General features: G+C 38.4%; 1 protein-coding gene across 1 annotated transcript in view; it reads left to right on the top strand.

Annotated features, from left to right (window-relative positions):
• The window catches only part of LOC123745868 (proteoglycan 4), a 54,359-nt gene extending 38,831 nt beyond the window's left edge, over nt 1-15,528 (top strand). The window contains exons 3-4 of the mRNA XM_045726959.2: nt 7,290-8,339; nt 11,882-15,528. Coding sequence (XP_045582915.2) covers nt 7,290-8,339; nt 11,882-12,365 — 1,534 coding nt within the window. The 3' untranslated portion in view covers nt 12,366-15,528. The remainder of the gene's footprint in view (nt 1-7,289; nt 8,340-11,881) is intronic.
• The last annotated feature ends 578 nt before the right edge of the window (nt 15,529-16,106 follow it).

The following is a 16,106-nucleotide window of genomic DNA, read 5'->3' as shown; positions in this document are numbered from 1 at the left end:
CCAAGAAAAAATACGAGGAAAAAAACACTGAAAAACACCAAAATGAAAAACCCTGATAGTGGAAAAACATCCCAAAGTAGAACACAAAATAAAGAAACTTTTTACCTGCACATCATTTTGCTCTGCACAGGTTAAAAACAGCTTATCACATTAACTAAGAGCATGTGTGTGTTGCCTGTCATAACATGAGCTACTATGGCAAGCACAGACCCTGGCACTTGTGACACTCGAGCTTCTGTGGCAGCAACAAAACCTGGCACTTGTGACACTGGGGCTTCTGTGGCAAGAACAGACCCTGGCACTTGTGACACTGGAGCTTCTGTGGCAAGAACAGACCCTGGCACTTGTGACACTGGAGCTTCTGTGGCAAGAACAGACCCTGGCACTTGTGACACTGGGGCTTCTGTGGCAAGAACAAACCTTGGCACTTGTGACACTGGAACTGCAATTGTGTGACCTTGACCTTGACCTCTGAACAATACCAAGCGGCAAAAATGCAGATAGATATATATATATATATATGACCTTCAGGAAGCGTCTGTAAACTTAAAGTTTTATGATGATAGCTCACAACTTTAAGTCACATAATACAGTGATAACCTTGATTTTTAAAGGCAGTAATTCAAGTATTCAACTCCAAAAGAATACATCTAAACACAGGCAGACAAGCTCATGAGGATGTGGACAGGAGAAAGCAAGCCAAGAGTAAGGAGATCAGGGGCCAAATTCATGAAGCAGTTACGCAATGACTTACGAACCTGTACATTTTTTCTCAATCTTTGGCGGCTTTGTTTACAATTATTAAACAGTTAAGTGAGCTCCGAAGCACCAGAAGGCTGTTTATAACAATAACAACAGTTGATTGGTAAGTTTTCATGCTTGTAAACTGTTTAATAAATATATAACCAAAGGCGTCAAAGACTGAGGAAAGATGTACAAGTTCGTAAGTACTTACGTAACTGCTTCATGAATCTGGCTCCAGGAGTAAGGACACCAGCAGTGAGGACACCAGCAGTAAGGACACCAGGAACAAGGAGGCCAAGAGTAAGGGGGCTTGACGAATAATAGATGATAAGAGCAGCCCGTCCTAAGGTTTCCCAACGTCAAGAAAATGGCCAATTTAAAGTGTCCTCTCCTTACCTACCAGAGAACCCAAAACAGAAAACAGGACAGTACATCACTTTCGCCAGCCACTTCTATTTTCTAGTACAACCGTTTTTGGCTTTATGTAACACATACGAGCAAAATGCAACATTCTTTGTAAGAGGACCAGTTGGATAGAGGGGAAAGAACTTGCCAGAATCAGTGTGAGAATAGAATCTGGGAGCATACATAGCACAGAATCTACTGCAAGACCTACCATAAATATAATCACACCACAAGTACTGTAGCATATGCTAAACTGGAAAACATCAGGACAGTCTTCAGGAACTTCAATAAGAATACTTTTAAACTGCTAAACACAGCACAGCGCTATAGTATGCAATATTAGCATAAAGCCCCCATGCAATAAAAGTAAAAATTGAAGACTGAGACAATACAAAGGTTTGCTACATGACTAATCCTAAAATTATATGGACTGAGCTACAGGGATAGACTGAGGGGACTGTACCTGAGAACACTGCAAAATCAATTGAGGGGATATGATTCAGACATAAAAAATATCATAAGGAGGTTTTAATGAAATACAAGTGCTTAGGTTGAGCAGTAGTGTAATGATAAGATATGCTTGGAAGCTAAACATACAGATGAGCCACTGGGATAAGAGAAAAGCAGTCCCCCATGGCGCAGTGGTAAGACACTCGCTCCGCGCTTTGCAAGTGATTTGGCCTGGGTTCGTATCCTGGACTGGGAGGGTTGACTAGGTGTCAATCCTTGACTGTAGCCACTCTTTGCCCAATAGTGAATGGGTACCTGGTTGTTAAATAATTTGGCGGGTCGTATTCCAGGGAAAATTAAGATTAGGAACCTGCTCGAAACACTGTGCATACTGTGTTTCGAGCAGTCAACACTGTGACTTTACAAGAATGGAAGAACTCTTATATATATATATATAGATAAAAAAAACTTCTTCAAAATAAGGACAATCAGCAAGTGAACAAACCAGAAGAGAAAATAGTAAGGCCATCCTCCATGCGTAGTTTAAAAAGTAGATATGAAAAGGAAAATTGAGGCCGGAAGTCAATACATTAGACAACAGCTTGAAAACACAGTCCAGGAAATGAAGCTTATTCCTGCAAATTATTAGGTAAAACAACAAATAAAATGACTGTAACTTATCATAATCTTTTGGCAAAAAGAAGTCACATTCCAACTTTCACTGGGGGTGGCAAGCATCAGCCCAGAGGAAAAGATCAATAATATTTCGGTAAAGAAGGTTATAGATATTTTATCATTCACAGTATATGATATCATGGATAAGTGAGCACCACCACACACTAGTAGTTATACACAGCTACATGTAGTAATGGAGTATTAAACTTAAACGGGCAATGAAATATTGGAAGATGTCAAGAAATGTCATCACTTGGTTCAGTTCAGTACTGGGAGTGAAACATAGTCATAACCAAGGTTGGGGTCATGGTAGCTAGGGTAATAGTCTTGGTCATGGAATGAGGGAAATCCCAAATTCAGAGTGTTGGAATAAACTAAGAAATGCATGTTGTGTATAGTAGGTATAAAGGAATATTAAATAAAGTGTATGGAAGATGAGAGATTTCAGAGAATGCCAAAAACACAGTTCACCTTATGGTTTCCTTTAGCCAGGGATTGGAAGTATCTTAGGTTTATCAAGGTCTTCCTTGGCTGCTTACTGACATTCCTGAGAATGCAACCCACAACAGTTACCTAACTCCTAGGGTATCTATATACTGCTAAGTGAACGGAGGCATCAAGTGAAAGGAAAAGTTGCCCAAACGCTCCTGTCCTACTTCAGGAATAGAAATATGAACTTTTCGTTTTTTGGTTACTATCCAATTGCATGAATAGTACTCATAATGACATAAAAAGTAAAGAAAACAGCTCAATCTCAACAAGCCACAATGTAGGACAGAAAACAGGAGATGCTTTTCTACCCACAGCATTATAAATCCATGGAATTGCCTACACTTGAAGCCAAAGATACTTTTGCTTAAATTTAAGATGAAAATAATTTTCAGGAATAATTGAGAGAACCTTTGAAAATCTGCCAGTCTCCTGGTCCTGCCGAAGCCACTAGAGATGGTGACGCTCGAGTAAACTCAAATTAGGTTGCTCGGAGGCTTATATTATGTGGCCTCCCTTACTACCCACTAGGAGGGTACCCCCTGGGAAAAGTAATACATTAGTAGTACAGCATAATAGATTTACCTGAATTTGGCCTCCACAAGGGGATAGGAAGCCTGTGGCTCTTCAAAAGACCCCATTATTCATAAAAATTTCAGTTGAATTTTGAGCAGAAGTACTGTCTTGGCATTTATGGCTTCAGCTGGTTGGCAATTCGATGGGTTTGTTACCTATCATAAACCCATGCATAACTCATATTGACAATATGGTGCACATAATGAAGTACTATGTTAGGTACATTGTACTCATTTACCAGAACATACTAATTAATACAAATACAATGATAAACTAGAATGAGAAATATAATATTGTCGAAACTACTTGATGTAAATGGAGCACAACATAAGGATCTGGATGCAAACCCCAGAAATGGGTACAGTATTTGCTGCCTGGAACAGGAAGCCCTTAACTGGCTTGTCCAAGACCCCCTAGACAATGATATAAACCTGGCTACAGGTACCCAACTGTACCCATCGATTTACAGTAAAACTGCACCCATCGATTTGCCGGTCACATTCAACACTAATGAACATATAATCTACAGCTCACACCACAATACTATCATTATTACTTGCTTCTAAGTACTGTCCCCAATACCTAAATGAAGTGTAATGTTTGTAGGACCCGATTTGTAGTTTTTGCCAGTTATTTACGACCTCCCTTGTGAAGTGGGGAACATTAATTGGTTTCCAATAGTCAGAGACAGGAAGGCTGTTAAGAGTTATCAAGGTTCCCCAAGGGCCACCTGCTGATCTTTTCCCCGAATATAACCCACAATAACTGCCTAACGCCCTTGCACCTATTTACTACTAGGTTAACAGGTGAAAGGAAACAATGCCCAAATGTTTTTATCCTTCCATGGAAACTGAATCTGAAAATAGGAACTTGTATTGCAGATAACATTTTAATTGAAAAAACTTTCTCAAATTTAAGTGGTCCAAAAGCCACTTAATTTCTGAGAGCATGTTGGAAGATATAAGGGGGAATGAGGTCATTTATATAAGTGAAGTATGGAAATAAGATAAGCCAGAAGATCACCTACCAAATAACGCTGGGAGGCATACACTGAGAGGCGTATACCACACTTCTTGATGTATATATACGGAGAGTTTAGTACAGTCCTGGACAATGTTCAGAGATAAAATATACTTGCTAGTTGGTCGATAAGCTCTTGTGGTGGCTTTAATAACCCTCCTGCTGTTGATAGGCCTTAAACCCAACACCATATTTTAGATGTTCTCTGAAAAGTAATTGACATATATGGAGTTGCTCAAATGTTATTTAATGTGGTGCAGAGTTTTTGTTCAGAAATTATTGCATGTCAAAGAGTTAATGACATAATGAGCAATTAATTTTATATTAATATGGGATTATTTCAGGAATGGGCAATGTAATTTAATGTATGAAAGGAGTACAGTACGTACTGTCTAAACTTACTTATGTGGACTATATAGGAAGGACCCCACACCTGATTAGCCAGACATCTGGATAAGGAGAATTCTTACTGGGGTTTGGAGTCCAAAACTTACCATATTCCCAATTTTTTGTACAACAACCAATATAATTCAAATTTACACACACATTATAAATCAATAATATAATTAAAAAAAAATTCACCTTACCTTGTTGTAATTCATTTTTTTTGTTTGATACTGTAGATCACGAAACGTGTCGTTTTTTAAAATTTACGTAACCTAATATCCAGTTATCTGTTTTTCCGTCCAGATATGGCAAAGTTTTGCCATAAAATTATCTATATGCGATTTTGGCTGAATAAACAAAGTAGTTCAGCGGGCTTCAGAAAACCGAGCTCATACAGCATTGCTTATTTAATATGATGTACTCATTTGGTTGACCAGTCTAAATATCTGGGGTTTGTAATCAACAAAGAAGAAGTTTGTGCAAAATAAGATAAAAACAGAATAAAAGACAGTCATGGAAAGTGTCAGATGCAGTTTAAGTCTTGGTTAGAAACACTGTTGTTGGCACACAGCGGGTAGCATGAAAAAAAAAAAAGAGTGGTTGTGTCTATATGTATGCATGGATGCGAGATATTGTTGTGCCATGACAAGGAAAAATCAAGAGTTAGAACAGTGAAAATCAATAATCTGAGATGCCTTTGTGGTGTTGAGGTGATAGGTAGAGTAAGGAATTAATAAATCAATAAAGGGTGGGAGTGCAAAAGTCAGTATATAACTCAAAAGATTGAAGAAAGTGTATTGAGATGGTTTAGTAATGCTGAATAAAAGGATAATGATAGAGCATACTGAATTCAAATGATTGAGGGAAGACGAAGGGACGGACACGACGACTGACAGAACACTTCTTACTTGTACTTCTCATTCATCTATCCAATTCTTACTGAAGTTTTTTATGAATAAAGATTGATTGATTTATGGGTGACCAGTATCTGTTGCATAATGATTAGTGTAGTCTGCTCTCAACTGATTCAACATAAGTTTGAGTCCCAAGCAGGTTGAGACACTTGGACACGTTTCCATACAACCCTTGCCTCTGTTCATCTCCAAGTAAATAGGTACTGTACTGTAAATAGGTATTGCATTACGTTGCAGTCCTGGCAAGGTTTGTCATTGTCCTAGGGGTATCTAAAAAACAAAAAAAGTCTAATGGAGTTAGTGTCCCTGAAAACAGGCAAATATTACATTAGTGGATCTACCATTACATCACTGGCAACATAACACAATATTTACTCAAGGGCGACCATTTATAATGTTTATGGCAGGGACTGGAAACTTGGGGCTAGTGGAAAGTTCTACAATTCTTTCTGATCACTTTTCTCCAGCTGTATTTTAAACTGTAGCTGTATTAGTGTTTATAGCTTTGACAGATGAAAAGGCATCGCTTCTTGTCTGATCTACATTAAAATTTGGCGAGCTTGAAGCTATTGCCTCTTGAGAGAGTCACATTGGACATGCTACAGAAGTGGGCTGTATTAACTTTCTCTAACTTGTTCAGTATCTCATTCTCAATGAGAATGAGGTTAGCCTTGTCATGCCTTATTCAATGAGTAGAGAATCACTGTTTCCTCTCAGCCATCATGTTATAAGAATTAGCTTAATTTGGGGATACATTTTTCTGGATGAAGCCTCCATCTTTGCTTTATAGTATTCCTTGTGAAAGTGTATAATGGATTCATATTGCTATATAACCTCTTTTTCCTTCCCTTAAAGTTGAAGGTTCATTTGATTATTCCTATGGTTTTGTTGGCCTTTTTTTTTATGGTAGCTCCTACTTGCTTAGCAACTTTCAATGACTGGTGGACTGAATCTGTTGCAAGGTCATACACAGCTGGTATAGTAACAGTGATGTGTAATGCTCTAGGCCTACTTGTAAAGTCTTATATTTTTCATTAGTGAAGAGCACTTGCTAGTCTTTTCCTCATTTGTGAAGTCTGTAAAGACCATTTAGCAAGGCTGCCAATAATTATCACCTGTTTTACTGTAGATATTTATTACCAACGAAGTTAATCTATGTAGCTTTTGATGTATGTTGCATACCAACCCGTCCTAATAGAGTGTCGCATTTTGACTCATACTTTATCTAAGGCCAAAATTCATCTACTAGAAAATGGTAGTGGCTTGCAAAATTGATATACTGTCCCATTTTCTGTTTTGGGTCGTCTTGTAGGTTAGGAGAGGGGACTTTAATATGACAGTTTCTTGACGTTGGGAAACCTTAAAAGGACAGGCTGTACATACAGGGTTAACTTCAAAATTTATCCTTCCAACACTCAGTTCACAAGTTTTTGGTTGATTCTATTCCATTTATCATCACTCTTTACTTCCTTTGTTTAACCAGTTTTATTTTTAATACCATATTGGTGATTGCATGTGTTTGTATTTTCTAGGCCAATCTTTCTGACGAATAATTTGTACACTACAGTATTATCATCATACACATGTACCTAAGGCTAACAAAAATTTTACTAAATTTAATTCCTTCAGGCGATCACTTACCAGAGGTCAGCCCCGCAGAAAGTTTAGAATTCCTTCGAAAACTCAGCAAGGCCCTCGTGCTCTTCGCCCTTCTTTCACGAGAACCACAACTACTCCCAGAACCACAACCACAACTACTGCACCACAGATCTCCGAGGTTACAACCATGGAACCAGCCCCAGCACCACAAATAACGCAAACCACAACCATGGAGCCATCAATGGAACCAAAAGTAATTGAAACTACAAACACAGAATCAGCCCCAGATCCACAAATTATCGAAGTTGCACCCATGAAACCCGCCCCAGCACCACAAGTCCTTGAGACCAAAATCATGGAACCAGTTCCAGTACCACAAGACATTGTGAAATCCGTCCCAACACAAGACATTGTGGAACCTGTCCCAACAGAAGACATTTTGGAACCCGTCCCAACACAAGACATTGAGGAACCAGCTCCAGTACCACATGTAATTGTGCAGCCAACCCCAGTACCACACATAATTATGGAACCAGCTCCAACACCACGTGCATTTGTGGAACCAGCTCTAGCACCACATGTAACTGTAGGACGAGTTCCAACACCACAAGTTATTGTGGAACCAGCTTCACCACGCATAATTGAGGAAATAATCATAGAGCCACCTCCAGCACCAAGTGTAACTGTGGAACCAGCCCCAGCACCACAAGTCATTATGGAGCCTGCTCCAACACATGTAATTGCAGAACCAGCACCACAAGTCATCACGGAGCCAGCTCCACAAGTCATCACGGAGCCAGCTCCACAAGTCATCACGGAGCCAGCTCCAGTACCACATGTAATTGAGGCCGTAGTCATGGAACCATCTCCAGCACCACAAGTCACTGAGGATACTGCCAGTGAACCAGCCTCAGATCCATTAATAATTGAGGAAATGTCTGTGGATCCTACAACTGAGATTACAACTGAAGCAGTTAATGCCACTGAGGAAGTAGTCACAAGTACGTTACCACCAGTGATACGTCCCAAGCCAATCCGTATTCTTCCTCCTGTTAAAACACCACGAAGAGGCTCTTCCAGGTAATACTCTTAGATATTCTGTGATAAATTTAGTAATCATTCTGAAGTAATTATCAAAAGGAGGCACATAATAATTTACAGTTATTATCCATAACTGATTGGAGAGTGCTAAATAAGATGAATTTACAAAACATCTTCAAACTCTCATTCTTCATAAATTTTTCAGTACTTGATGTTTATTTCAACTTTTTGTAAGGTATTAGTAGTCAATATAAAATTCAACTTCTACGTCTACCATTTTCTATACGGCAGAAATTAATCGTTACAGAAGTTTTGTGCTGAGTTGTCTATCTACTTTAATTTTTTTCTAAATACCAGGGGCCAGATGCACGAAGCAGTTATGCAAGTACTTACGAACGTGTACATCTTTCCCCCAATCTTTAATGGCTTTGGTTACATTTATTAAACAGTTTACAAGCATGAAAACTTCCCCATCAACTGTTGTTATTGTTATAAACAGCCTCCTGGTGCTTCAGAGCTCATTACCTGTTTAATAATTGTAAACAAAGCGCCAAAGATTGAGAAAAGATGTACAGGTTCGTAAGTCCTTGCATAACTGCTTCGTGAATCTGGCCCCATATCTATTGTCCTTCTATATATCTGGTGCATCTGAATATATTTAGTTTTTTAATATATCACTCAAGTTGAATTTACCATAAAGAGATAGCAAGTACAGAAACACTTCCATAACACAATAATCACACAATCACAACTTGGTTCAGGCTCCTGACCCCCCCTTCCTCAGTCAACCAAGTAACATAGCAACCAAGTGCTATGCCACTTGGTTGCTCCCTAGGGCAAAAATAAAAACTCCTGATCACAAGACAGGTCGATGCTTTATCGAGGGAATTTAACAATCTGCACTGGCACAGCAGAGATCGTCTTAAACTGTTCCTTCTACATCATACTGTTGCAAAGGAGTAGCAATCGAATACTTGCTGCAGCTAGAAAAGACTGCTAGAAAGCACATTAAAAACTCAAAACCCTTTCAAACACTAAATGGCAATGCAAGAATTGCCAATTAGCCTATTTGCAAACTCCCAGTTTCCCCATCTGACCACTGCACCTTGCTGATTGCCACCAAGTGACAATTTGACTCGGGTCACATCAGTAACTTATTGACCTCCTTGCTGGTTGTTGGGCAACCAGCGAGTGACTTGGTGCTATGTAGTGCGCTTGCACTATTAGCAGATGCTTCTCCTGTATGGATATATGGCAGTCATTTGTCTTTGCTCTGTAATGGACTGGGTTATCATTGTTATTTTCAATATTCTAGCTCCTGCTTGATAACTGCTTGATGGGGTTCTGGGAGTTGTTCTACTCCCCAAGCCTGGCCCAAGGCCAGGCTTGACTTGTGAGGGCTTGGTCCACTAGGCTGTTGCTTGGAGTAGCCCGCAGGCCCTCATACCCACCACAGCCCGGTTGGTCCGGCACTTTTTTAGAAAACATGCTAGTTTTCTTTTGAAGATGTCCATGGTTGTTCCGGCAATATTTCTTATAGTCGTTGGGAGGACGCTGAACAACCGCGGACCTCTGATGTTTATAATGTTCTATACAGCTTGGATTGTGCATTTAAACCAATGGGGTATAACCTTTCTAGATCTTCCACTAAATTTGCAGTAGTGTAGGGCTTTAATCTGTGGACATAGGCATTCATGTTGCACAGGATACAACATGAACATTCAGGAAATGATGGCATTGTGATTGTGCTGAAGTGCATCCCTCTGCCGAGAGGCTCAGCTACATGTCTTCACTTGAACAATGATTTAGTGGTGCTTTTGTCTCAATGTCGGGTCCCTCCCAGGATAGCTCCTCTGAATTTAAAACAAGGTACTGTAATTAACATTCACAGGGTGTCCAATGTAATGACAGATTGCCTCATTCTGGTTCATCCCAAGGGTGAGAAATGGGATGATGGATCTGTTTGCATCCATGTGGAACAGACAACTCCATGCATGTGGCTTTCTTCCGTGGTTGCAATTCATTTGCACAGGACACAGCATTTCAACTGGAATCAGGAAGAAACTATTTATGTTTCCTTCAGTCCCAAGGCTTTAGGTAGTTCTAAAGCAAATGAGTTTTGTGGGACTGAACAGTTCTTCTTGCTCCATGTTGACTTGTTCAGCCCTGTTCTGGCCCCAGCCCAGTTCTGACCCCAGCCCAATTTTCTTTCCTGCCCTGCTCCTCAGCAGGAGCAGATTGATTGGCAGGCAGGTATAGATTGGCTGCTCGCTTTTTGTTTTAACCCCCCCTAACAGCACACTCTAAATTAGGCACATTTACTGGTGTGCATACAAAAAAAAAAAAAAATTCTTCCCTGTATCATAAAGCATTTCTTTCTGATGGTGGGGGGAAAAATTCTTATCATTTTAGTTTGGCCAAAGTGAGGTAAGAAATGTTGAAAACATTAAATTCCGAGAATTATTTTCAAGTTAATTACAGTATTTATAATAGATTTCTCCTCATCACTATCTTCCAGATTCATAAAACCATCGTTAAATGTAATGAAATGTCATTTTCTGGGTGAGCCCTAGAGCTATCAGGCTAATATGCGATATATTAGACTACGGCTTTAGTCAATATTGTTCAGCCAACCAGGACCACGAGCCAGAACCTGGGCTCCTCAGAGAGACAAAGGGAGCAATGGCCTATTGAAACCCCCCCCATGTGGTTAGGGGTATTCCATATCTGCCATCGACTGGGCTTGGCACCCAAAAAGGTAGACATAACAAAACAAACCCCACTTTGTAAGAAATTGCGACTGAAAATTTGGGGGTGGGGAGGAATGGGAGAGCTGTGCGGACAGGCAGTGTGGCAATGTGTGACGTTTGCTTGTTTCCTTAAGATGTAGGGAGAGTTCTGCCTCCCTGTTCGGTTTCCAGTCACTATTTCTTACCAGGTGGGGTTTGTTTTGTTATGCCTACCTAGTCTAATATATTGCATATTAGCCCGATAGCTCCAAGGAGCCATAGGGGCTCCCCTATATTAAAGTCCTTGAAATTTGTCAAGGTATCAATGATATCAATGCATGGTATCAATAATATCAATGCATGGTATCAATAGTCCCTAGTGTGGGAATCATTTAATGGATGGTGATACACCTAACTTGGTTCCAGATTTTTTATTAATGTCAATGAAGGAAACTAAGGCTTTCAGGATTTTTTTTTCCAATATGACAAGTAATTGCCAAAGGTCTCTAGTGTTGAATGATGTCCACATAGAATCTTTAGGACTTGTGAATATTACAGGACACATCTAGTTAATCACAGATGACTGACACACCAACGCATATCACTAGTGGGTGACTGGAGCATTTAAAGGGTTAAGGAGCAACTGACATGCTCAAAAAATTTATTTTAATTTTACTCTATTCACAGTCTGATTTTTTTTTTATTTTCTAACATGATTAATCCATCCTAAGGTATTCCACCCCCCAACACACACATCTTTGACGAAGGTATCCTACATCTGTATGTTCTTCACTATTGTTTATCTCCCACAAAGAAATATTAATAATTGTGTGCATTGGATTTTACTTGCAGGTTCACTCCACCGAGGGCTCCCTCTCATCCTATCATCCACACAACTCAAGCACCGAGCAACATATTTTATCCACCACTTTCGACCTCAGTAAGGGCAGGTGCCCGTGCCACGGCATCATCCAGTCATGAAACTAGTCGTAACGAAGTTACACAAGATCCTGCAGTTAGAGCCCCTACTTTATCTAAGGCAGAGACTAAACCAAGCAAGTACCCAACAATAAATTATGGACCATCAGATATACGTTATGCGGGTGGAGCTGTTGTCATCACAGAAGTAGGCACTGTTGAAGATTCTCCAGTTGATGAGGTTCGGCGGATATTAAGTGGATTTGGCAGCCGACGACGAGGATTGGGTCGTCCGCAGGAAAAACGAATACCCGTAGTCCAAAAAGCTACAGTTCCTGAGCCAATTTTCCATTCTAAGGCTCCTGCAGAGTCAACTGATTATGATTACACTGATTATTACTATGATGATCTCATCTAGCAAGACTATTTTCACTGACAATATAGTATAGTACAGTATACTTATACAACATTGGTAATGGATACACATTACAGTACAGCAGAGGCAACAAGTGTACCTGTACCAAAAATTAACATACTGTACTATATTGTTGACGTATCTTCAAATTCAAAATTTACATTATAATTTCATAATACAGTCAAAATCAATCTAGCTAATGCAAGAATTGTACAGAAGAAATTGTCCCAGTAACAAAAACATATTACATTATATAAAAGTGGCGTGTAAGGGAGTATTGTATCTACTTCTGGTAACTACTGTACAGTATTAAATTTCAGTTATATAATACAATTAAGACTATAATTTACAAATTACTGTACAACACAGTCTAATTAATGTTTATACACAGGGTGACTGGAACCGAAAGTAACACAAGATGATCTATTTTTGGGTAATAACTCACTTTAAATATTAATGCTCTCACAACCAAAGACACATTCTTATGGTATTTTGAGATCATTATTTAATATTTGTTTTATTACAATAATATTTTTAGCTTACATATAGCATAGCCTGGCTCCTGTAGCATGGTGGTCTACATCCTTGGCATACACTCGAGGCACCCGGGTTCAATCCCCAGGTAGGACAGAAACGATTAGGCACATTTCTTTTCACCTAGCAGTAAAATTAGTACCTGGGAGTAAAATTATATGGTTAAAAGCATCATATTATTCCATAATATCTGGAGTATATGAAAATAAATGTTTTTCTTTACTGTAATTTTCTATTTTGCTATAAAAATATGCAAATCTTTTTAGCCCAATATTAACTCGTGTGTTGGGGAATGTTCAACGAAGTCTGAAATGTGGAAGGCAGACGTCTTGTTCTTGTCACTTACCACCGCTGTTAGTATATGTAATCCTTTCTTAAGCTTAATGTCTTCATAACTATATTAATTTTACACTGCCTGAATTTCAGAATAGAAACCGATGTGTGTCTTCAACATCAGGGTTATTTAGGAAGACGATTGTTTTCTGGGAAGAGTAGAAATGTCGTGCTCGCTCTCTTTCATGTCATTTTGATCATGTTTTTATGGTCAATATTGTCACCTATTTATTTCAGATTTTTTTTTGTATTTAGCATAACTGCGCTATCATTTTAGATACATAGTGATTACATATATTACATTAGGCAGAACTTTAATACAAAATCATTATAAAATATGAAATAACAATGACAGCAAGATTAAATATTCACCATGAAATACATGGACACTTTAACATAATAAGGGCCTTATATATGCAATACTGTATACATAAAAATGCACGAATATGAAAACAGTTGCCAGTGCAGCATTTGCAACATTAACTGTGCCCACAGCTATTGTTATCAATTACTTAGATAATCAGTAAGCAATGACATGTTTTGTTTTTTTTACCTAAGAATCAAAATATTGCAGCTTGTTGGTATTTGGCATCAATGGTGTGGCAAATTTGCACACAGTATGGCAAAGATCAACGTCAGTGATGAGCATTGAGACAAGTCACCAGTTGCAACAATACACCGAGTCATACCGTTTTAAATAAAAATGTAGGCCATGAATATCTATACAGTACTTCATCCCTCCAAAGAGTGAGATACACCATACAATCATATATACTGTATGCTGCTACAGTAATTGATCAATGTCTTTTTCACTCACTGGATACAAGAATAAAAAGATGCAAAATAAAACATGTCATTTAGTATTTCATAGAAAACAAACTTAAAATAAAATATGTATGCTGCACTCATTCACGGAATGTATAATACTCTAAGCATTCTTCCAGAAATAATGAGGCTAATACAGTAAATTATCACATCAATTCTGTAGTCTCAGCATTTGAATCATTCACTTTCAAACAACTACTGAGTTTTACAGCAGTAATACAAAAATGTTCTTCACTTCTCATGTACTAAAATATTTATTCAGTTATACATTCCAGGCAGTTATTGTTGGTAATTATGGACCGTCGTGTGGCTCGTGACAGCCTTTTTTTGTTTTTTTCCTGGTTTATTCTGTTTACCTATCTTGTTTTTGTTTTTAAAACACAAGTATTTATAGTATGCCAAGTTATGATTCATCTTGGCACATACAAATGGGCATTGATAATACTAAATTATATATAGTAATGCAATAAGTTGTTGAGTAAGGATGTGTGTAAAATTAAATGAATTGAGTAAACCCTTAGATTACTGCATGTAGTTGGCATTCTTATATACAATGCCCTTCTCGGCATATATTGTATGTTAAAAAAAAAATTATCTGGATATCCAGTATCTTACCATTATAGCAGGGAGGATTTTGAGCCATTATCCTTGACATGAATAGACCATGAATTGACCAGACCACACACTAGAAGGTGAAGGGACGACGACGTTTCGGCCCGCCCTGGACCATTCTCAAGACGATTGTGAATGGACAATCGGTCCATTCCTGGACCGTTTCGGTCTGTCCTGGACAATCTACTTGAGAATTGTTCAGGACAGACTGAAACGTCGTCGTCCCTTCACCTTCTAGTGTGTGGTCTGGTCAACTTACTTTAGCCACGTTATTGTGACTCATCGCCTGCAGATCATGAATTCATGAGTAGTACTGTTTATGTTACACAAAGGCTTATAAATGCCTCAAGATGCTTATAATGGACATTTTTTATCCACAAATGCTCTCCTTTACTTTAAGAATATAATTTTTGGGAATAGATGAAGGTAATTCTTTTAGTGTCCAAGTATAAAATGGCTCCCAACTTCGAGCAATATATTTACAGTACTATATATGCACTGGATGATTATCATCGAAAAATAAATTAAAATTTAAGTTTTTTCTTAAAGTAACGTAAAAGACCTTAAAATGCAAGACCTTTTTCCGAAATAAACGGCACCAGCAAACTGTACTGACTCACTGCATGGAAAAGATAGATCTGTATTATTATAGTATGTTCTTTTGTTTAACATTGAATTTGTTCTCCAAAAAAATGTTATACTGTATATAGTTTGTTAAAATTTAGTTTCATGTAGTTTTGGGTGGTATACTTTTGTCAATGTTTATGCGTAGAAATGGTTAAATCCTCTGTACTTCTCTACAGCTCAAATGTGATATTATGTGGCATTGTTATAATAAAGCTATTAGAAAAACCTCTAGAAAGTGACACATTATCCTAATTTTGTTATCGTTTTGGGGTATTATCACTGTACATTTAAATGCTTATAATTATTTTGTTTATAAACACTAAACAAAAAATCAACAGATGGATCTATGCTCGTGATATCCCATCTTCCAGTACAGTACAGTAAAGTACAGTACTACTGTAACACATTATTTATTTCTAAACTGCACTACACTATTGGCAGCTTGAGATGCACTTTCATTCTATTTTCAGCTACTTTAACAGGGAGGCCTTCCTCTATGTTCCTTCGGCTTGAAGATAAGTTAAAAAGGCCGTGACCACCTCCTCTCTTATACTCTTTGCCTCCAGTTTATCCCTGGACTTGTTTAGTGTGCCAATTGCCTCTGGAAGATATAATGTGCCCCATAGTATTAGAAAGCCCTAAAGATTTTGTGTGGACATCATTCAACACTAGAGACGTCTGGCATTTATTTGTCATACTGTATTGGAACAAATTCTGAAAGTCATAGCTTCCTGTCTAAGAATTTAAAACATTGGCACCATGTCAGGTGCATCACTATCCATTTAATGACACCCACGTTAGGAACCAGTGACG

Source organism: Procambarus clarkii, chromosome 88 (assembly GCF_040958095.1).
Source record: "Procambarus clarkii isolate CNS0578487 chromosome 88, FALCON_Pclarkii_2.0, whole genome shotgun sequence".
Lineage (NCBI taxonomy): Eukaryota > Metazoa > Arthropoda > Malacostraca > Decapoda > Cambaridae > Procambarus > Procambarus clarkii.
The sequence above is the reverse complement of the archived record's forward strand: the minus strand, read 5'-3'. Positions and strand labels throughout refer to the sequence as shown.